Raw genomic sequence first — 23307 nt, 5'->3', positions numbered from 1 at the left:
TCGTGGCAGTGTCATTTCGCTGAATCTACACTACATTGACAAAAGTATGTGGCACCCCTTCAAATTAGTGGATTCAGCTATTTCAGCCACACCTATTGCTGACAGGTGTATAAAATTGAGTACACAACCATGTAATCTCCATAGACAAACACCGGCAGTAGAATGGCCCATACTGAAGAGCTCAGTGACATGGCACCATCATAGGATAGGATGCCACCCAGTTTGTCAAAGCCCTGCTAGCGTACCCTGGTCTACTGCAAGTGATATTGTAAAGTGGAAACGTCTAGGAGCAACAATGACTGAGCCACACAAGCTCACAGAACGGGACCGCTGTAGCAAGTAAAAATAGTCTATCCTCAACAATCACTCAGGTCCAAACTGCCTCTGGAAGCAACACCAGCACAGTAACTGTTCGGCTGGAGCTTCTTAATGAGTTTCCATGGCAGAAAGCTACCTGCCCGAATGCATAGTGCCAACTAAAGTTTGGTGGAGGAATAATTGTTATGGTTTGGGCTAGGCCCCTTCATTCCAGTGAAGGGAAATCTTAACACTACAGCATACAATGACATTCTAGATAATTCTGTGCTTCCAACTTTGTGGCAACAGTTTAGGGAAGGCCCTTTCCTGTTTCAGCATGATAATCCCCCGTACAGAAAAGGTTTGTTGAGATCGGTGTGGAAGAATTTGACTGGCCTGCACAGAGCCCTGACCTCAACCGTATCTAACACTTTTGGGATTAATTGGAATGCCAACTACAAGCCAGGCCTAATCGCCCAACCTCACTAATGCTCGTGTCTGAATGGAAGCCCGCACAGCAATTTTCTAACATCTAGTGGAAAGCCTTCCCAGAAGAGTGGAGGCTGTTCTAGCAGCAAAGGGGGGACTAACTCCATGTAGTGTATGTAGCAAAGATTTTTTTTAGAAGTAACCAAAGGTATACCACAGCCTATTGTTTTCAGTGGGAGCAAACGAATCCTAGTGGGCAGGACAAGCAAGGTGGGCAGAGCTAAGCATGAGCTAGCGACAGCCTATTGGTGCGTTCAAGCATGTATTTGCATATTTCCGTTAGGGACCGCCTACTCTGAAGTGCACAATAACTCCATTCGCCCATGCAATCCTAAACGCATTTTTTTATATATATATATTTAACTTTACCCTTTATCAAAGTCCTCAAAACACAGTCCACCCTGTTCGTAACAGATTGTAGTTTTGGAAAAAGAAAACTGTACCGAGATCAAATGTTTCATCCATGAGAAAATTAGAACGTCATCCAAAATCCATCTCGCGCTATTTTTCTCCCACTGCCGGCCACTGGGCTTCCTCTCACCCCCATATTTAGTAGTGAGTGGAAACGCCAATGCTTCGCATTTATACATTTGGTTAAATATCTGTCTCCTTGTTGGTATAATTAATTGTTCTGTGTATCATTTTTTTTTAAGTCACACCAGATAGAGCATTTTAGAGGGTCAGCCCTCTGGCCCCCTCTAGGGCAGACCGATTTAGTCAGCTAGAACCGGCAACCTTTCGTTCACTGGCCCAACGCTGTAACCGCAAGGCTAATTGACACCTGTACTAGGATTGTAATAGTAGCTTAGCTCAAGACAAGGGCCATTTGGCTTTAGTCCAGTAACTGGTATTTTGTTAATAACTTCACAGTATTTGTAAATCAGCCGTCAATCACAATTGACCCACAATGCATCCGATTTAATCCTGTGGAGCGAGACCATTAACTCCAAAACACACAAAAAACACCCAGACTTGGCTAGAATATATATTTTTTTAAATATAAAAATAGTTAATAAACCATGCAGTCGATACATCTTCACCCATTTGACACATTGAAACACCTCCATTTGCACTATAAAATCCAATTCCCAAAACAAATCAGTTCTGTTATGCCAACAAGTTCAATGTGCACTCTTCTCATCTGTGGTCTTAAAACAATATGTACATGTGTTCTCACATGAATCTTAATAAATATCTTTATACGAGTACAATGCATAATGATATACAATAAAAGATGCCAATAGGACCAGGTCAAAAGGACACTGGGTGAAAAAAGTTCTAGGGTGTTAAGATGCCTCACTGTGATTGCATGCATCCAAAACTGCACCCTATTCCCCATATATATAATATTATATAGTGCACTATTTTTGACCAGGACCCACAGGGTTCTGTTCAAAAGTAGTGCACAACGTAGGGAATAGGGTGCCAACTAGGACACAGAGGATGACCCCGTCCCCAGCCTAACCCATCTGGTCCCATTTTTAAATATTGCTGGCGAAATATGTGCTGCATTTAAAATCAAATGCATTTCGATATTGCAGACTTTAAAAACTAAAATCTGCTATAAAACATTGCTCCCATGGGGGTTAGAGAGCAAGGTGCAATATAGGCGGGCCGCAGAAATGCCCCCAGCGATATTGTTGTAACACAGCACCTCTTGGAACAAGTGTATGTAGGTAGGCATGGCAGTGTGTATACATCTGGGGTGTAATCATTAGCCCAAACAGTTGCAAAACAGAATGGTTTTGAAGTGGTTGAACAAATTCAGGTTGGTCCTTCCCAGTTTTGTTCAGTTCACAAAACATTTCGCAACAGAATCGGCATAATGAATACACCCCTGCTCTGCAGTGTTACATTCTTTTAGGAAACAACAAATGCTCACTGTCCCCACCCTTCATTCACAAGGACAGTGACAAACCAGCTTTCCCATTTTCAAAAATTCTAAACGTACACCCTGATCGTTTGATACACCATCTTATCCACATGATGACCTAGCATTAGGTTACTGTATGTTGTGTGATATGTTATTGTAACAAACCTAATCCAGATGGCTTGGATGGGCCTTCACAACCTCTTGGCCTGATCAGGACATGAGAACCCCACACCCTTTCCCATGAGCTCCCTACCATAGTAAAATGCTGTGTGTAAGGTACTATCAACTGATTTTTATTTGAGCCTTAGCAGAAGTGTTATCGTAAGAGGGGCATTATGAGCCCTGTCCTGACCTAGGCCCACCCTATGGGGACAGCACAAAGCTCTGGGGTGTGCCTACTCTTGGCCAGAGGTGCTGATGGTTTCTTTGGGGAGAAGGGGTGCCAGGAGGGGACAATGGTGGAGGAGGAGTGATGTATGTTTGAGAGGGGGGTAGGGGACAGAGGGGGATTATTTGGGGTAGGGAGGGGATAATGTTCAAGACAGAATCCAGCTGCAGGCCGTTGGAAATAAAATCATTGGTTATGATAAGGCACTGCAGTGTTCAGGCACATAACTTCTTCTCTCATCCCCCTCCCTCTCTTCATGCCATGGCTGTGCGCGTGTGTATGTGTGTGTAAAGAGAAGCCCCGTTGGGGCACGCTACGTGTGGTGGACCTCGTGAAACATGAGCTCTTGGGGGATCATGGTCTGCGCTCCGTACAGTTTCCCGGCCCGCCTCTCAAACGCAGACACGTTCTGCTTCACCACCTCGTCAAAGAACACCGTGGCCAGCTGGGAGTGCAGAAGAGAGCGGAACTCAAAGGAGATCTGGAGAGAGGAGAGAGAGAGAGTTCAGGTGAAAAAGTGATGAGATAATACTGAAAATGTGCCAGAGATATAGTTTAAAGTTATTCATGTCACGTGCACAAGTACAGTGAAATGCCTTTCTTGCATAGGTAGCTCATCACATAGACAAACTGGCACATTTTCTGTCTGTCTTAGAGAGATACATGGCAAGCTAGCTACCTCATTCGCAGACAGAAGCATACACGGACACACTGACAGTGTGTTGCGGTACTTACAGAGAAGTCGACGGTGCAGGTGCGAGGGTAGCCAGGGAGGCCAGGGCTGAAGCGCCACACAGTCTCCAGGTGGTTGAAGAGCTTACCGTCTGAACAGGCAGCCTGGGGGTCAAAACAGCCAGTCAGACTGTGACGCTGATGATATAACCACAGTGGCTGCGTTCCAGGTCGTCTTTATTACAGGCGTACCAAGAATCTCATAGGACTGCTAAATAATATTTATATTGTTCCGGAGATGTTGAAACACTTCTCCAGACGTTGTGACATACACAACAACAAAGACAAGCTGCAGCACAACCAGTATCCATCTATATCACAGCTGCTCATCTTATGGTACCTTCAATGCAGATACACTAGTGGTGTGAGATAGCAGCGGCTACTACAGTGCCTTACCTTGACCAGGTGGGGGCGCACTGTGGTGACCAGCGAGGTGTAGTTCTCCACTACGGGGGGAAAGCCAACGGTCAGCTTGGCCTTGCAGAACCCCGAACGCCGGAACACCACGTCAGACTTCTTACACCAGGGAACGAAGTGAAGGTAGTTCTCCACCCCAGCTACCACTTCATACATCTCCAACATAGAGTACCTGAGAGAGAGGCGGCCAGGGTCAACATCTCATAAGTATTTCCTCCATATCTCCTTCTCGAGGCACAGAGGAGAAGAGCGGAGGTTCCTCCTCAAGGACGTTTGAGATTCACCTCTGATTAAAACTGGAATTTGAATACCCGTCTCAGTTAGTGACTGGAAATACTTATTAACACACAAGTCACCTGCTGATTATTCCTCAAGCTGTGACCAGTCAACAGACAGATTGTTAAGGAGAAGGCGAGGTTGACGAGGGTGAAAGAGTCCCATATAACCCAACAGTCTCTGTCCCCATTTCTTAACTGGCCCGGTGACTAACTCAGCGAGTCAGACCATTGCAACCACTGCTGTCCCTGCATTACATAACAGCCTGGCAACAAATCCGGGACACAGTGTCGCTATTAATAAGTTACAATTTCCTAGTGATTATGACCTTCACTGGATACACAACAGCGTCATTGGCTGGAGCAGGTCAGACGTACATAGAGAAACCAGAGTATTTATATATTTCTAGGAGGATTCAAATACTATTTGAAATCATTTAAAATACTTTGTGCTTCATTAAACTTGCCTGTTGCAATGGAACAAATAGAAAAGTGCAAACCATGAGCACCTGGCACTCCAGTCAGGCTAGAGCAGATGTTCAAATGATTTTAAAGACTTCAAAATAGTATTTGAACCCAGGCCGGTCGGATTTCAAATGAGGCACGGTGACTGACCCCATGATGCGTCTCTCAGAGTACTCCTTCCTCTTGTTGAAGGTGTCAGCCAGGTTGAAGAAGGAGCGGGTGGGGGCCACGATGACTCTGGGCCTGGGCATGGTCCCCAGAAGGGGCGGCATCCTCGTCATTAGGATCCCACATGAGGAGAGATATCTGTTCCAAAACAAGGAGCGAGAAGTGTGTGACCAAAGCACAAGGGCCTATTATTCGCCACACACACAAATCGTCACATCTGTGTCACATTAATTTGTACATTGAAATGTGCCAGTTAGAGAGTGGCCAAATTCTCTGGACGACCTTCCCAAAAGCTGAACGACCGAACCTTCTGCGCATGTACAGGATTCCCTACTTTACGCTGCGCTGCTCCCTTTACTGCTGCTGGGTGTCGCAGCCTGCAGGGTGCTCTTTCAAAAGTTAGATCAAAGCTGAATCAATGCCAAGATCAATGTACGACGCAAGTGGCTGATAATGTAAGTGGCCAATGGTTCATCAGAACCTCAAAAGGTCTGAGAGCTCATGTTGACACTGCTGACGTATACACCAAACAGTAAATATCAGAGCGAGCTCTACGCTTCTCCAAAAACAAACTACCTTCCAGTGTTTCAGATCAACCGACATGGAACAGTAATCATATATATATATATATATATATATATATATATGAGTACACACTAATGCAAAGTCAACCACTACATTGCATGGCAATACATGAGGAATTCTGCACTGTTAAACTAGAACACAATCTTCTGGCCTGGGAAGCTGCAGCCTACACATGCAGTTCCAACAACTGGCATTCCAATGGGGTAGCTATGACAAGGGAAATTGGCAGCATGTCTTGCGCTTCATCACATTGTTTAATTAGAAAACTCTGTTCATTACAACATCAAGTACCTATCCTTTGCCCTTGGACTTTTCCAATACAACATTGCTGACATTAGAAAGCATGCTATGTGACTAGCCTAATGAAAGGCTACAGAGGCTTGAAACAGAAAAACAGACCGGGTCCTCCAGGTCTGTCACATTCAGTTCTGGGTCAGTGAGCAGTGAGTGAGAATAACGAATTATGGTTGGTGAGTACACCTGCAACTGCCCCAATGACACACATAGCCTGCTTGCTCACTCCATACTAATGTGGTTGAAACATCATTGCCCGAGGGAATCTCTGTCAGAGCTGGTGTGCAACAGCGAACCTATCAACGCACAATTAGGACTATTCAAACAGTGGTTTAATTCCAACAAAAAAGGCAATATGCAGAGACACCAATACACATGGATCTTTCTATAAACTAGGGTACCAGTGAGCATTTTCTGTTTGGAGCTGTTACAAAGTCATTCATAATTAGCCTTTTTCCCCACATTAATACATTAAGACATAACTGGGGAACATTGATACATTCAATATATAATTCACGAGTTGAATCAAAACCTAATGTTGTTTAAACCCTTTCTCATGATTGAAGTCTTTATAGATTTGGCAAAAAGGCAAAAATTGTGTGTGACAGGCCTCCAGACTGGCACAGCGGTCTAAGGCACTGCTAGAGACGTCACTACAGACCCGTGTTTGATCCCATGTTTGATCCCAGGCTGTGTCGCAGCCGGTCACGACCGGGAGACCCATGAGGCAGTGCACAATTGGCCCAGCGTCGTCCGGGACGTCCTTCTCCCATCACGCTCTAGTGACTCCTTGTGGCGGGCCGGCGCATGCATGCGGACTTTGGTTACCAGTTGTACGGTGTTTCCTCTGACACATTGGTGTGGCTGGCTTCCGGGTTAAGCGAACAGTGTGTCAAGAAGCAGTGCAGCTTGGCGGGGTTGTTTCGGAGGACGCATGGCTCTCGACCTCGCCTCTCCCGAGCCCGAAGGGAGTTGCAGCAATGGGAAAAGACTAACTACCAATTGGATATCACGAAATTGGGGAGAAAAAGGGGTATTAAAGTACAAAAAATGTAATTGTGACAAAACTACATTTCTGACATTGCTGTTTGGCATTATATCGCATACTAAGAAAATGAAATACATATTGAACTTGATCCTGTAAAATGCCTGGATATTGGACACTTTGTATGGAGAGCTTGGAAGGGCACTGTAACATTTCGTATCTCTCTATGTTACGGTGTGAAAATAATTTATGGGCACATGCATCCAAAGTAATGCATGGATTGCTAATTCGAATGCTTCTAACAGAGTAACCTTATCAAGAGGAATCAAAAGAAGATTGATACTGTCATTACCAGGGTTCTTCAATAATTATGCATAATAATACATTTCCAATATGTATGATATGTTAGTTGATATGTTCAAATTTATTTATTTTGCTAAAGTTAACTTGGCTAGGGGTTACAGTTAAGGTTAGTGTTAAGAGTTATACTAAAGGGTAGAGGTTAGGGTTCGGGTTAGCTAACATGCTAAGTGTTGCAAAGTAGCACGTAGTTGCAAAGTTCGTAATTTCCTAAACATGTGAAAGTAGTCCATGATGAGATTAGAACACTCAACCTTCAGATTGCTGAACATGTGTTATACACCCATCCTTCCACCCCAAACAACCACCCTCTTTTTTTGCCTTAAGTAACCATCGGTCTTATGTAATCATACCAAACACATTTTAATATCACAGATGTAAATTGACTATGTTCGACTAGACCTATGAGACCAGGCTGCGATACAGCATGTTGCGCATGCAGTGATTGATGCTTCACCCTCGTGCAGCCCCAACTACTTTTTACTTGTGCAGGGCGACTTCAGATTTTCCGTGGAGACACAAAAGTAACTTGACACACTTAATCAGTCAGAACAAATTTGGATAAGAATGACAAGACAGCTTATGGCAGAGCTGAAATTCATTCATTTGAAACAGCAATGCTGTCAGTCGAGTCTGGTAAGTTGATGCTAGCCAGCATGCACAACTGAGGTTCTGTATACATGTGCATTTGCACACATATGGTTTGTGTGGTCTTGGTTGTTCAAGGAAAAGTAGCATAACTAAGTGCAGTTTCGTCCTCTCTCAAATCTGGCTACCTCATTTTATTGTAGCTTGGTCTGTGCAATGCAAATTAATGTGAGTAGCGTGGCAGTTAAAGTTTATAACCATCAAACTTTGGGAAAGAAAGTATGAGCTATTGTGGTGCATGAACTGGCAATACACGTTAGCCAACATAAGATTGTAATGTTAGCTAAGGTTACTTAGCCAATTAACTTTTAGCTAGCTATCATAGCAGCCAAGGACATTCACTAGTTTATTTGTACATATTTGTTCGTGCTCAGATTACACACAAGTATCTAGATCAGCAGTTTACACATGACTTCAGCCTTGTGAAAAACCTTACTTGGCAAAATACAGCTAGCTAGCTTTCCTTGCTTGTTGGTTTGCTATCTAACCAAGGTTAGCTCTGATCTAACTGGTATAACGTTTTGTTAGCTAGCAAGCTACCTCGCTAATCAAATCATTTTTTGGCCAAGCTACCGTGGTCTGTTTGCTAGCTAGGCTTTCAGCAGACTGGTGTTAACTAGCTACAGAGACTAGCTGCTGGACTTTGTACAAGCAAGCTAACGTTACCTAAATAATGTTGGCTAGTTAGCTACCTAGCTAAGTATCCGTTTGCATTTATTGACAAACCTCAGATTGAATACCACCATATAGTTAGCTACAGCGCATTCGGAAAGTATTCAGACCCCTTCACTTCTTCCAAATTGTTACGTTACAGCCTTATTCTAAAAGTGGTTCAATTAAAATGTTTCCTCAATCTACACACAATATCCCATGACAAAGCAAAAACAGATTTAGAAATTTTTGCAAATGTATTATATATATATATATTTGTAAGAAATACCTTATTTACATACGTATTCAGACCCTTTGCTATCAGACTCGAAATTGAGCTCAGGTGCATCCTGTTTCCATTGATCATCCTTGACATGTTTCTACAACTTGATTGGAGTCCACCTGTGGTAAATGAAATTGATTGGACATGATTTGGAATGGGACCCACCTGTCTATATAAAGGTCCCACAGTTGACAGTGCATGTCAGAGCAAAAACCAAGCCATGAGGTCGAAGGAATTGTCCGTAGAGCTACGAGACAGGATTGTGTCGAGGCACAGATCTGGGGAAGGGTACAAAAAAAGTCTGCAGAATTGAAGGTCCCCAAGAACATAGTGGCCTACATCATTCTTAAATGGAAGAAGTTTAGAACCACCAAGACACTTCCTAGAGCTGGCCGCTAAGCCAAATGGAACAAATCGGGGGAGAAGGGCCTTGGTCAGAGAAGTGACCAAGAACCTGATGGTCACTGACAGCGCTCCAGAGTTCCTCTGTGGAGATGGGAGAACCTTCCAGAAGGACAACCATCTTTGCAGCACTCCACCAATCAGGCCTTTATGGTAGAGTGGCCAGATGGAAGCCACGCCTCAGTAAAAGGACATGACAGCCCGCTTGGAGTTTCCGGAAAGGCACCTAAAGGACTCTAACCATGAGAAACACGATTCTCTGGTCTGATGAAACCAAGATTGAATTACTTGGCCTGAATGCCATGCGCCATATCTGGAGGAAACCTGGCACCATCCCTACGCTGAAGCATGGTGGTAGCAGCATCATGCGGTGGGGGATGTTTTTCCAGCGGCAAGGACTGGGAGACTAGTCAGGATCGAGGGAAAGATGAATGGAGCAAAGTACAGAGAGATCCTTGATGAAAACCTGCTCCAGTGCACTCAGGACCACAGACTGGGGCGAAGGTTCACCTTCCAACAGGACAACAACGCTAAGCACACAGCCAAGACAACGCAGGAGTGGCTTCGGGACAAGTCTCAATGTCCTTGAGTGGCCCAGCCAGAGCCCGGACTTGAACCCTATCGAACATCTCTGGAGAGACCTGAAAATAGCTGTGCAGCAACACTCTCCATCCAACCTGACAGAGCTTGAGAGGATCTGCAGAGGAATGGGAGAAACTCCCCAAATACAGGTGTGCCAAGCTTGTAGCGTCATACCCAAGAAGATTTGAGGCTGTAATCGCTGCCAAAGGTGCTTCAACGAAGAACTGAGTAAAGGGTCTGAATACTTACGTAAATGTGATCGTTTTTGTTAAGTTGCAAAAATGTATAAAAACCTTTTTTGCTTTATTTTATTTCACCTTTATTTAACCAGGTAGGCTAGTTGAGAACAAGTTCTCAATTGCAACTGCGACCTGGCGAAGATAAAGCAAAGCAGTTCGACACATACAATAACAGAGTTACACATGGAATAAATAAACATACAATCAATAATACAGTAGAAGAATCTATATACAGCATGTGCAAATGAGGTAGAATAAGTGGATTGGCTTTGTCATTATGGGGTAGTGTGTGTAGATTGATGAGTAAACTTCTTTTTTTTACATTTTAGAATAAAGCTGTAAATGTGGGAAAAGTCAAGGGGTCTGAATACTTTCCGAATGCACCGTGATAAATAGAGATCTATAGGCCAAGACATTTTTTTTTTATGAAACAAATGTGGTAAAATAAGAGCAACATCTGTCCAGTGATGTAACAAACAGTCACATGATCTACAGCATTGTCAAGCAAGGTAATGTTTCCGACATTTCGGACTACTAAACTATTGATTTAGATTTAGAACCAGAGTTACCGCAAGTAGCAAAGAAAACAGGAGCTGCCTCCACTATTCCCGCACCATTTAAACATCTAAATCACCTATGCTTAGTCTAATACAGTGACAACTAAAAGATAGCAAAAACGATTTAGTCCAATCAATGCAAGCCAAATATTATGTTCCTGTCCATGGTAGTGATTGTGTGCGCGCGAATGTAGAAGAAACACATTGACCCACCCTACTTGTCGAGAAATGCTGATGCCATCCTCTTTCACGTTGCCTAAACAGTCTGACGTTCATACAGTAAACACTTCTAGTTTGTTGTTCTTGGCTACCTGGCTAAAATGCTTGCTCGCTAGCCTAACTTCCTTTCATGGGCAACATGCGCCAACCCAGCTAGTTAACATTAGCATACTACATCTAGCTACATGTTGAACTTCCATCCTCTCAGGTCAGGTGCACAATGTATGAATTTATGGTTGGATTATACTCACTATTAATCATTGGCCAGAGAATTAAGTAAAACAATAAGTCCAAATCCCCATCCATGGCTAATTTAGGAAAGGGGCGATTTTAGCTACAACATGAAACAATTCAACTTTTGTCAATGACGTTTTGCTTCTGATGTGATTGGTCTGAAGCCAAATCCAAACTGGCTTCCGTTGACACTTTTGGTGCGCCAGGACCACTCACAGCTGAGCTCATTCAGTTTAGCTCAGTGCTGATTGGCTATCCTTTAATTTATCACTGGAGGCAAACTTCAAAAAGGCACTCACACATTTGAGCTATGGTAACAATTGAATAACATGAGATAAGAGAACTGCATGCAGCGCTCGCTAGTATGTTCGAACTTCTAATTAAAAAAATTAATCTCTCCAGAAATAAGTCTCTCACTGTTGCCGCCTGCTACCGACCCCCCTCAGCTCCCAGCTGTGCCCTGGACACCATCTGTGAATTGATCGCCCCCCATCTATCTTCAGAGTTTGTTCTGTTAGGTGACCTAAACTGGGATATGCTTAACACCCCAGCCATTCTACAATCTAAGCTAGATGCCCTCAATCTCACACAAACCATCAAGGAACCCACCAGGTACAACCCTAAATCCGTAAACATGGGCACCCTAATAGACATTATCCTGACCAACTTGCCCTCCAAATACACCTCTGCTGTCTTCAATCAGGATCTCAGCGATCACTGCCTCATTGCCTGTATCCGCTACGGGTCCGCGGTCAAACGACCACCCCTCATCACTGTCAAACGCTCCCTAAAACACTTCTGCGAGCAGGCCTTTCTAATCGACCTGGCCCGGGTATCCTGGAAGGATATTGACCTCATCCCGTCAGTTGAGGATGCCTGGTCATTCTTTAAAAGTAACTTCCTCACCATCTTAGACAAGCATGCTCCGTTCAAAAAATGCAGAACTAAGAACAGATATAGCCCTTGGTTCACTCCAGACCTGACTGCCCTCGACCAGCACAAAAACATCCTGTGGCGAACTGCAATAGCATCGAATAGTCCCCGCGATATGCAACTGTTCAGGGAAGTCAGGAACCAATACACGCAGTCAGTCAGGAAAGCAAAGTCCAGCTTTTTCAAGCAGAAATTTGCATCCTGTAGCTCTAACTCCAAAAAGTTCTGGGACACTAAAGTCCATGGAGAACAAGAGCACCTCCTCCCAGCTGCCCACTGCACTGAGGCTAGGTAACACGGTCACCACCGATAAATCCGTGATAATCGAAGACTTCAACAAGCATTTCTCAACTGCTGGCCATGCCTTCCTCCTGGCTACTCCAACCTTGGCCAACAGCTCCGCCCCCCCCCCCCCCCCCCCCCGCTGCTACTCGCCCAAGCCTCCCCAGCTTCTCCTTTACCCAAATCCAGATAGCAGATGTTCTGAAAGAGCTGCAAAACCTGGACCCATACAAATCAGCTGGGCTTGACAATCTGGACCCTCTATTTCTGAAACTGTCCGCCACCATTGTCACACCCACTATTACCAGCCTGTTCAACCTCTCCTTCGTATCATCTGAGATCCCCAAGGATTGGAAAGCTGCTGCGGTCATCCCCCTCTTCAAAGGGGGAGACACCCTGGACCCAAACTGTTACAGACCTATATCCATCCTGCCCTGCCTATCTAAGGTCTTCGAAAGCCAAGTCAACAAACAGATCACGGACCATCTCGAATCCCACCGTACCTTCTCCGCTGTGCAATCCGGTTTCCGAGCCGGTCACGGGTGCACCTCAGCCACGCTCAAGGTACTAAACGATATCATTAACCGCCATCGATAAAAGACAATACTGTGCAGGTGTCTTCATCGACCTGGCCAAGGCTTTCGACTCTGTCAATCACCATATTCTTATCGGCAGACTCAGTAGCCTCGGTTTTTCTAATGACTGCCTTGCCTGGTTCACCAACTACTTCTCTGACAGAGTTCAGTGTGTCAAATCGGAGGGCATGTTGTCCGGTCCTCTGGCAGTCTCTATGGGGGTACCACAGGGTTCAATTCTCGGGCCGACTCTTTTCTCTGTATATATCAATGATGTTGCTCTTGCTGCGGGCGATTCCCTGATCCACCTCTACGCAGACGACACCATTCTGTATACTTCTGGCCCTTCCTTGGACACTGTGCTATCTAACCTTCAAACGAGCTTCAATGCCATACAACACTCCTTCTGTGGCCTCCAACTGCTCTTAAACGCTAGTAAAACCAAATGCATGCTTTTCAACCGGTCGCTGCCTGCACCCGCACGCCCGACTAGCATCACCACCCTGGATGGTTCCGACCTAGAATATGTGGACATCTATAAGTACCTAGGTGTCTGGCTAGACTGCAAACTCTCCTTCCAGACTCATATCAAACATCTCCAATCCAAAATCAAATCTAGAGTCGGCTTTCTATTTCGCAACAAAGCCTCCTTCACTCACGCCGCCAAACTTACCCTAGTAAAACTGACTATCCTACCGATCCTCGACTTCGACGATGTCATCTACAAAATAGCTTCCAATACTCTACTCAGCAAACTGGATGCAGTTTATCATAGTGCCATCCGTTTTGTTACTAAAGCACCTTATACCACCCACCACTGCGACCTGTATGCTCTAGCCGGCTGGCCCTCGCTACATGTTCGTCGTCAGACCCACTGGCTCCAGGTCATCTACAAGGCTATGCTAGGTAAAGCGCCGCCTTATCTCAGTTCACTGGTCACGATGGCAACACCCACCCGTAGCACGCGCTCCAGCAGGTGTATCTCACTGATCATCCCTAAAGCCAAAACCTAATTTGGCCGCCTTTCCTTCCAGTTCTCTGCTGCCTGCGACTGGAACGAATTGCAAAAATCTCTGAAGTTGGAGACTTTTATCTCCCTCAACAACTTTAAACATCTGCTATCTGAGCAGATAACCGATCGCTGCAGCTGTACATAGTCCATCGGTATATAGCCCACCCAATTTACCTACCTCATCCCCATACTGTTTTTATTTATTTACTTTTCTGCTCTTTTGCACACCAGTATCTCTACTTGCACATGATCATCTGATGATTTATCACCCCAGTGTTATTCTGCTAAATTGTAATTATTCGCTCCTATGGCCTATTTATTGCCTACCTCCTCATGCCTTTTGCACACATTGTATATAGATTCTCTTTTTTTTCTTTTTTCCCCCTACTATGTTATTGACTTGTTTATTGTTTACTCCATGTGTAACTCTGTGTTGTTGTCTGTTCACACTGCTATGCTTTATCTTGGCCAGGTCGCAGTTGCAAATGAGAACTTGTTCTCAACTAGCCTACCTGGTTAAATAAAGGTTAAATAAAAAAATAAAAAAATAAATTACTGTTCTTTATAAAGCCTTACATGTCGGCCTCGAGGCCTTTAGGCCTGGAAGCTGATACATAAAGCTTAAAGAACAGTGATACTAGCAAGAGCAGTGTGCAGATCTCTTTTTCATGTTTATCAACGGAGGCCAGATGCTCGCTGGCTTCCTTTGCATTCAATGCTACGGGCATCAACAATGTCACTCTTTTTGACCAGACAGCATCAGATAGATACTCTACCCATACTGAGACACAGAGGGGCGCTGTTTCATTTGTGCAGATGCTTTCTCAAGTGAGATACATTTCCCTCAAGTTGCTGAACATATGAAACAGAAACAAAAAAATATACATATAGCATTTTTTCCTTGGTAAATTTCTCAGCTTCCCTTGGCATCCATGACAACACACCACTGACTTTCACCCTTGGTCATCATGCACCAATCTAAAGAACTTCTAAAAACTTTCCCCCAAAAAACCTTCCCAATTAAAGCTTGACTGCAAAGTAGGCCTACCTGGCAGAATGATATCATGATTTGTATCAATCACGGGGCATGTTTTAAAAACTCTGCTATCACATGTAGCCTACACTGTACATTGAAACCTGCCCTATGATACAAAAACAGAGCAAGCCAAACAAGCATCTTGCTAGGCATCCAATTGAATTATAGGGTAACTACACCCAAAACATTTGGGGGGGGGGGGGGGTGTATTTGATACACATACTTTTTGGGGGGTTTGTTTAAATACAGATTTGGCAAACTACAGAGGACAAACATAGGTACGAGAAGTTTAATAATTTTCAAGTATTGACCTTGGACGAATCGATGTAGTTTGAGCTGAATTCCACAACTCAGTTGATGGAGTTCATCAGAAACGTCCTTCACCATAGATCTGAGTTTGGCCAGCTAGTGAGAGCCAGGCAAACAAAGAAACCCTGTGGCCCTTTAAGACCCAGATAAATGTGCAAAGACTGATTGCGTAACACAGGTAGTTGGAGACATGGAAAAAGCTATCCAGACTTCACTAATAACGTCAGTCACTTAGTTACAGTTTGCTAACTGGATGAATGCCTTGACAGATGTCTTTGGCATGTTAACTATTTCAGCCAGACAGCCATTGACTGATACAACTGAGGTAGTAACACACTACAGTAGCCAACTACCCTTTCAAAAGCCAACATTCCATAACAGTCATTACAACTTGTACAAACTGTAGTAAACCTCCACTGCCTTCAAGAACGAACAACTGTCGGTCACATTCAGGTGGGGAAAAGACATGATTGAGTCGTTACCATTTTAGTTAGCTAGCCTAGCTAGTTGTCGTTAGCTTGTTGAGCAATCCAACAGGCCCACCTAGCTGCAAAAACAGTTAGCAAACTAAACATGTACTTTTAGCGACAGTCTGATAACTTAGGTAGTCAACAGGTTAGCAGTCTGCTAAAGTTAGCTAACTAGACAGAAAAAGGTTTTACCGGCAGATTGACCGGATTGACAAAGCAACTGAGAAAAATCAAAGAAGTTATAGTAACTAGCACCCATCGAGAAAAACCACTAGCTAAGTGTAGCTATGCTAATGCAAGCTTAAACGTTCATGTTTTACAATTGTACATTAAACTTGAACAACAGTTACCTCAAGCCATTCCTTGTAGGAGTTTCTCGGCTGGCTGTAACCGGCAATTGTTTTATACATTCTACCGCTTTCCTCAGTCCCCGGCTCCCTCTCGCCATAATCACTGCGATGATCTCTTCTCTGCTACTCAGCTGCAAGGCGTTGAAAGCTACGTCACCAGAATTGCCAGCCTCTCTCGGGGACGCGCCTTCTGTAACTAGCACTATGATTGGACAATAGTTAATTAGTAAGAGTTTTCATTGGTCCATTGGTCTCCGTCACACCCTAAAACTGTTGACGTATGTTTTTGCGTAATGATGGGGGTGCGTGCGCAGAAATGTCACGAGATGTGGGATTGAGTTGCATATACTTGGTCGACCTACAGTGCATAGTTGGCTCTGAAAGGTTAAGAGCTAAATTTGATTAAAGGACACAATGTAAGCAGAGCTCTTGTCAGTAGTCCGAGTTTGTGTGCGTGTCAAACCTGTCAATATACTGTATATGCCTGATATATTATCAACCCAGCTGCCATTTTTTCCCCATGGTTCTTAAAATGGTATACCATGACTGAGTAGTGATATGCAGACACAGGCTATGGCAGATGATTACTTTACAACTGAATGGGACACAGCAACTTTAGCTACCCAAAGTATGCCAGGGTAGTTGGCATCAATATCTCAGGTGCCACCTACTAATGTGCCCTTGACCCTGTGCTACTCCCAGCCTGGCATGTGTTTAGTTATTAGTGCTGAGTGATTAGTGTTTTTGAGGTCAGTTCGGTTATTTAAGTGATCAATCAATCAATCAAATGTATTTATAAAGCCCTTCTTACATCAGCTGATGTCAGAAAGTACTGTACAGAAACCCAGCCTAAAACCCCAAACAGCAAGCATTGCAGGTGTAGAAGCACAGTGGCTAGGAAAAACTCCCTAGAAAAAACAGAACCTAGGAAGAAACCTAGAGAGGAACCAGGCTATGAGGGGTGGCCAGTCCTCTTCTGGCTGTGCCGGGTGGAGATTATAACAGAACATGGCCAAGATGTTCAAATGTTCAAAGGTGACCAGCAGGGTCAGATAATAATAATCACAGTGGTTGTAGAGGTCAGCACCTTCAGGAGTAAATGTCTGTTGGCTTTTCACAGCCGATCATTCAGAGTATCTCTACTGCACCTGCTGTCTCTAGAGAGTTGAAAACAGCAGGTCTGGGACAGGGTAGCATGTCCGGTGAACAGGTCAGGGTTCTATAGCCGCAGACAGAACAGTTGTAACTGGAGCAGCAGCACAACCAGGTGGACTGGGGACATCAAGGAGTCATCAGGCCAGGTAGTCCTGAGGCATGGTCCTACGGCTCAGATCCCCTGAGAGAAAGAGAGAGAGAGAAAAAGAGAGAGAGAATTAGAGAGAGCACACTTAAATTCACACAGGACACCAGATAAGACAGGAGAAATACTCCATATATAACAGACTGACCATAGCCCCTCGACACAAACTATTGCAGCATAAATACTGGAGACTAAAACAGGAGGGATCGGGATAATGGAAGACTCAACTATATAAAAACAATGTCAGATCTTTGATTTCAATGAATCTCCGTATGGATATTTGATAACAATAAGGCTGGGAAAATGTTAGCTAAATTGAGGGGAGTGCTAATAATCATCTTTATTCTAGTTTGCTCATATATTCAAATTTTTCTAGCATGTTATACTAGTGGATTTTGCTCTTCACTCCTGACCAAAAGCCTAAGACTTGTCTGATAATCAGTTAATGTGATTTTGTTTCACTGAATCTCTGTCTGAATATTTGGTTAATTGATCTCTCAAGTGGAAGATACTTTATTCGTTTGCTCATCTATCACTGATCAGAAACATTTAGCATGCAATAATGTAGCCTAAATCAAGTGTATTATTTATCTATTGACTCACTTAGTAGCCTTATATAGAGCCTAGGCTATTTTCCCATCTTCCAAATCCCACAAACCCAAAATCTTGATTTTTGTCTCAGATGAAAATGTCTAACTTTATTCTGTAATCCACAGGTTGCATTATCAAAGCACTTCTCACCTGTGCATGTCCAAATACCGCAATAAGATTTCCCTCGCTTCTCTGCGCTATCTTGTATTGCTGCCCGTATGAGAGCTTCGGTAGAGAATGTGTGACCATCAAACGGTATGAGAGTAGATATGGATTTTTTTTTTTATAAATAGAATTGGTCCCCGTTAAGATGCCTTGATATTTATACAGTTCCCTCTCATCATCTCCCTGTTCTTCATGAGCTGATCTGCTGTCTGTATAATCATCAACTCGACTTTGCCAAATAGGAGATATTCTGTCATTCGTTGGAGGTTATCTAGTAAGTTTAGCAACTTTGGTTATTTTACTTGTTTGACTGCCATTACAGTTTGTATGATACGACAACGCTATTCGGGTGATCTGTGCTTCCAGAGCGCGCTTTGTGTAGTTAGCCTACACTCTAAAAATGAGGGGTTCAACAAGGGTTCTTCAAAGATATTCGAAACTGAAAATGGCCCCCAAAAGGTTCTTCTAAGAACCACTTAGGCGGTGGGGTTTATCGAGGAACCAACCTCCTTAGTTGGTGGGGGTTCTTGCAGAAACCTAACTGCCCAACTGAAACATTTGGATTTGAATTTGAAAGGACAGCAGGTGCAGGCACTTAACTGAAAAATGGTAAGATCTCCTCAATTTAAGGTAAGGTTTGTCCCTTGTATGATCTAAATTAATATTGTTTGATGATGATACCATCTATCTTTTCATATTTGTGCAATTCTTTATTAAACAGAAAATGAACACAATTCAATGGATATCAATCAACAAAGAGGTAAGAGTATGTAGGCTATAAGAATATGTTGAAGGCTAGCTGTATTGGGCGCAGATGACTGTGGGTGCAGATGACTTCAGATCACATGTACCATCCTCCTCTCTTACCTCTTCAATGAATATCCCATAGGCCTCTACATTATGGACAAGGTATGTGTATGAAAACCATTATCAAAACAAAAATTTTTTCATTAACATTTACCACAAAAACCAAGGTAGGAATACTGTAGTGTGCATGTTTTGTCCATAACTCCTAGTTAAGATACTCCTAGCCACCGTGCTTCTACACCTGCATTGCTTGCTGTTTGGGGTTTTAGGCTGGGTTTCTGTACAGCACTTCGAGATATTAGCTGATGTACGAAGGGCTATATAAAATAAACTTGATTTGATTTGTTAATCCTCTGTATAATTACTATTTTTTGGATTCACAGACTTCACCCTCCCTACACCTCTGATGAATAAAACAGGAAACATGTTCATTCACCATGCACTGCAAAATCATTCTGGCTATGAATATGGAGAACATCAACACGCCAGAGGATATACCCATTGGACTTTGGGCTCTGCTGCGAGATTACCTCATATTTAGATTTTTCTTTGTCACGAAAATCATAATAAACACTGACATCTAAAATATTGTGTTATTGTTATGTGTATTATTATTATTAATAATAATAATAATAATAATAATGGGGGGTAGTTAAAAAATGTAACCCAAAAAGTTATTCAAAAGGTTCTTCGAGGATCTGTAAAAATGGGTTATTTGAAGAACTTATAGGGATTCCCCCACGGTTTCAATTTGAAGAACCCCTACAGGATACTCCAGGAACCTTTTCTTTTTGTGTTGGCCAGGGTTTCCCAAACTCGGTCATCGGGACCCCAAGGGGTGCACGTTTTGGTTTTTGCCATAGGACCACACTGTCATCTGCACCCAATGCAGCTAGCTTTCAACATATTCTTATAGCCTACATATTCTTACCTCTTTGTTGATTGATATCCATTGAATTGTGTCCATTTTCTGTTTCATAAAGATTTTCACAAATATGAAAAGATAGATGGTATCATCATCAAACAATATTAATTTATATCATACAAGGGACAAACCTTACCATAAATTGAGGAGATCTTACCATTTTTCAGTTAAGTGCCTGCACCTGCTGTCCTTTCAAATTCAAATCCAAATGTTTCAGTTGGGCAGTTAGGTTTCTGCGAGAACCCACACCATTCCTTGATGAACCCCACCTCCTAAGTGGTTCTTGGAAGGGCCATTTTCAGTGCCAATAACCCTAAGGTTCTTCGAAGAACTTTGAGGATCTTAGAAGAACCCTTGTTGAACCCCTAATTTTTTAGAGTGTATGCACAACATGGAAAAGAGAAGGAACTTAGGCCGCCACATGCCATCACGAACACTGAACACGTGGGGAGATTCTCATTACGGCAAAAGACAGTCCCCTATCCTCTGTGACCCAGAAACTGATAAATGTTGGAGGAGAGCGTCATGAGTATGGTTACATGCACACAATGCGAATATTGTGGGTAGTCAAATTAATATAATATTTCGATTAAAATGTTTACATGTTTTGCAAGATGAACAATTTCCGTATAATCCTGTTTACATAGACACATCTGAAATTAGGCTACCTAATGGCACTCAGATAAAATCAGAAAATCGCCAATCAAAATAAACGTTCTCCCACTGCATGTTATTTTGGGGGAGCATTTTTGATTCAGAGTTTGGACATACATTCTGTAGGCTATGTGAAAACTACTTATAAGGGAGCTTTCACAATGAAATGGTTTGGTGCGATTTATCCAAACTGTTGCTTTTACCCCCTTAGTCCAGTTTGGTGTGAACATTCTAGTGTGAACATTCTATCCGCACTCAGGAGCTCACTAAACGCACAGCGGTTTGCTCAAAAAGGGTGGTCTCGGTCAGATTCAAATTTGTAGTGGTGTGTTTGCTGTTGGTGAGAACACAGTCCAGAACAAACTCAGGAAAAGAACCAGAGTCGCGCATGATTATTGTTTTGACTGCGAGTACTTGATGAAATGCAAGCACCATCATAACTTGTTATCTCTGAAATATTGTGAGTTGCAGCATATTTATGAGTGCATCCAATGCAAAGGCCTTGTATGGTCAATCCGACTTCTCCATTGGCCATGCAGCATTTACGTGATATGGCCTCTGCAGAAGTCAGGGCATTCATACTACTTGCACTTCGTGGAGCTTTTGTGAAGGAAGTGAGTTTGCATTTATACAGGACCTCCCGCCCTCACCTACCGTCAACCAATCATGTCAATGCAGAGTTATACAGAGCCCTCCGCATTGTTAAACAATTGGAGAGGCGCACGGGAATGCGGTATGGAGCTCAATTTGGCCTCTGCATGCCTCCAGAGGCACCGCAATTGTGCCACACCATCCATTAGGCACCCCAGACCACATTTCGGATCAAGCATATGTTGTCTTTTAGGGAGCCGGGCTATTGTACGCTATTTCCTCCCGGCTCCCGCATGTTGGAAGTCCAAAGCCAAAGTAATATGAAGATTGATGATTCATGATAATCATAAATGGATTTAAAGTGAGCATTTTGTCCAATAAACAAATGCAGTGTTGATTTTAGCATGTAAATCTTGGTGGGACAAACTAAAAAAAAAAATGTTTTAGATGCATACCAGCAAAGTCACTCGCACTATGGACTGAATCCTTACTACTGCTACACCTGGCTATCAGCAGAGTCTTGTCTGGCAGCGAAACAGTTAATTCAGCCTCATTTCCTGCCTCATTTACATGCTTTAAAAAAAACAAAGCTGATATGGCTGACTTTCTTAAACAAATGTGGTTTCTACTGACAATTGAGATGTACAAACTATGGCATAAGGTGATGATGAGGGCAATCCGTAATTTTGTTGAAGACGTTAATGAGCGAGCTAGGACAGACAGGACTATAACTATTTGTTCAGCTCTTATGAAATGTACAGCGACAGAATTCAGAACATGGGCCGTTCTTACATTATTATCCCTGTACACCAAGTCAGTACCATAGGATAAATAAAGGGGGCATATAAGTAGAAAATGAAAGCTCTTACAATATTCAATGATGACATTTCTCTAAAGCAGGCTATAGGCTACAAGTGCACCACCAACAGCTAACAGCTTACTGCTCAACATACACTTAGTATTACTTTCTTAACTGCACTATACTTATCTCCCTGGCATATTACATAATTTATGCAGCAACCTACAAGACATTTTTGGACTCACCTTGTTGTGCTGTGCTCACTTGAAATGGAAGGTGGTGCGGCGGTCCTTCGTGGGCAAATTTTGTCATCAAACATTGTCATCAAAGTCTGGCATTCTCTGGATTTATTGTGCTTTCAAGAAATCTGGGAACTCTGAAAAAAACAAGGTTGAATCATGACGTCAGTGATCTTCAGGTCGGAGCTCTAGAAAGGGGCCCGAGTTCCTTACTTGGAATTCAGTTGGATGACCGTTCAAAATGTATTTTCCCAGTCTGAGCTCATTTTTTACGACTTTCCAGTTGTCTTAAACTCAATGAAGTCTGAAATTTCCCAGTTCCGAGTTTCCAGTTGTTTTGAAGGCGTCAGAAGTCATACTAGATTGACAGCATGGCCAATGTTGAATGTTTATCCTTTTAAGCTTTGAAAAGAGACCCTTAAACCCAGATTTGGACCACACAACAACTCCACTGAATAGCAGGCTAGTGGTTGCTTTGCAAACCACTCACTGTTGAATTTGCGATTTAAAACTTGTGTAATGTTTATGTCCAATGGCCGATGAGCACCGATATGATTTATCTATAATTTCTCTTCATAATTTCTCTTCATATGACAAGGATTGAAAAGGATTTGCCAGTAGATTGTTGATTTGATTCATGATGATGACTGCTTGCTACAGTAGATATAACGTGATTTGATGTCATTTTATCTGTGGCCAATGACCTTGAGCCTTCTTGGTTGGGCACTTCTAAAGTAAATCTATGGCAGCACCCAAGGGGCTTGAATTTTTGATCTCTCCCCGTAGATTTTGCGGCAACATAGTGTCCCCATGAGTGACAAAACTGAGCCAATCACTGCGCAATTAGAGAACATTACCAACCCCTGCGTTCCTTATTTTCCGCTGGCTGCCCCACCACCACAGAAAGCACTGAGCTAGGCTGAAACACCTGAATTTTGGAACACCCTTACTCAAGAAAGCAAAAAAATAGACCATATTTGTATGTGGCTTTATTAACTCTTTTTTACATTGTTTGCAAACTGATATGTGACATGTATTAATGCCAAAATAACATGCAAAACAGGCAAAAAATATATTTTTTAAAGCAACTAGGGACTGTAATGTTTACACGTGTGTATTTATTTAT

General features: G+C 43.0%; 1 protein-coding gene across 1 annotated transcript; it reads right to left on the bottom strand.

Moving 5' to 3' along the window:
* Positions 1 to 1763: 1763 nt before the first annotated feature.
* Positions 1764 to 16255, bottom strand: LOC120058341 (coenzyme Q-binding protein COQ10 homolog B, mitochondrial-like). The gene is made up of 5 exons (XM_039006936.1): positions 16111 to 16255; positions 5087 to 5242; positions 4176 to 4368; positions 3783 to 3884; positions 1764 to 3528 (listed from the first exon to the last, which is right to left on the bottom strand). Exons 1-5 carry the CDS (start codon positions 16206 to 16208, stop codon positions 3361 to 3363), a joined length of 717 nt encoding a protein of 238 aa, XP_038862864.1. The 5' UTR covers positions 16209 to 16255; the 3' UTR covers positions 1764 to 3360.
* Positions 16256 to 23307: the final 7052 nt, after the last annotated feature.

The sequence above is a fragment of the Salvelinus namaycush genome, chromosome 13 (genome assembly GCF_016432855.1).
Source record: "Salvelinus namaycush isolate Seneca chromosome 13, SaNama_1.0, whole genome shotgun sequence".
Classification (NCBI taxonomy): Eukaryota; Metazoa; Chordata; class Actinopteri; order Salmoniformes; family Salmonidae; genus Salvelinus; species Salvelinus namaycush.
This window is presented reverse-complemented; position numbering and strand designations above follow the sequence as displayed.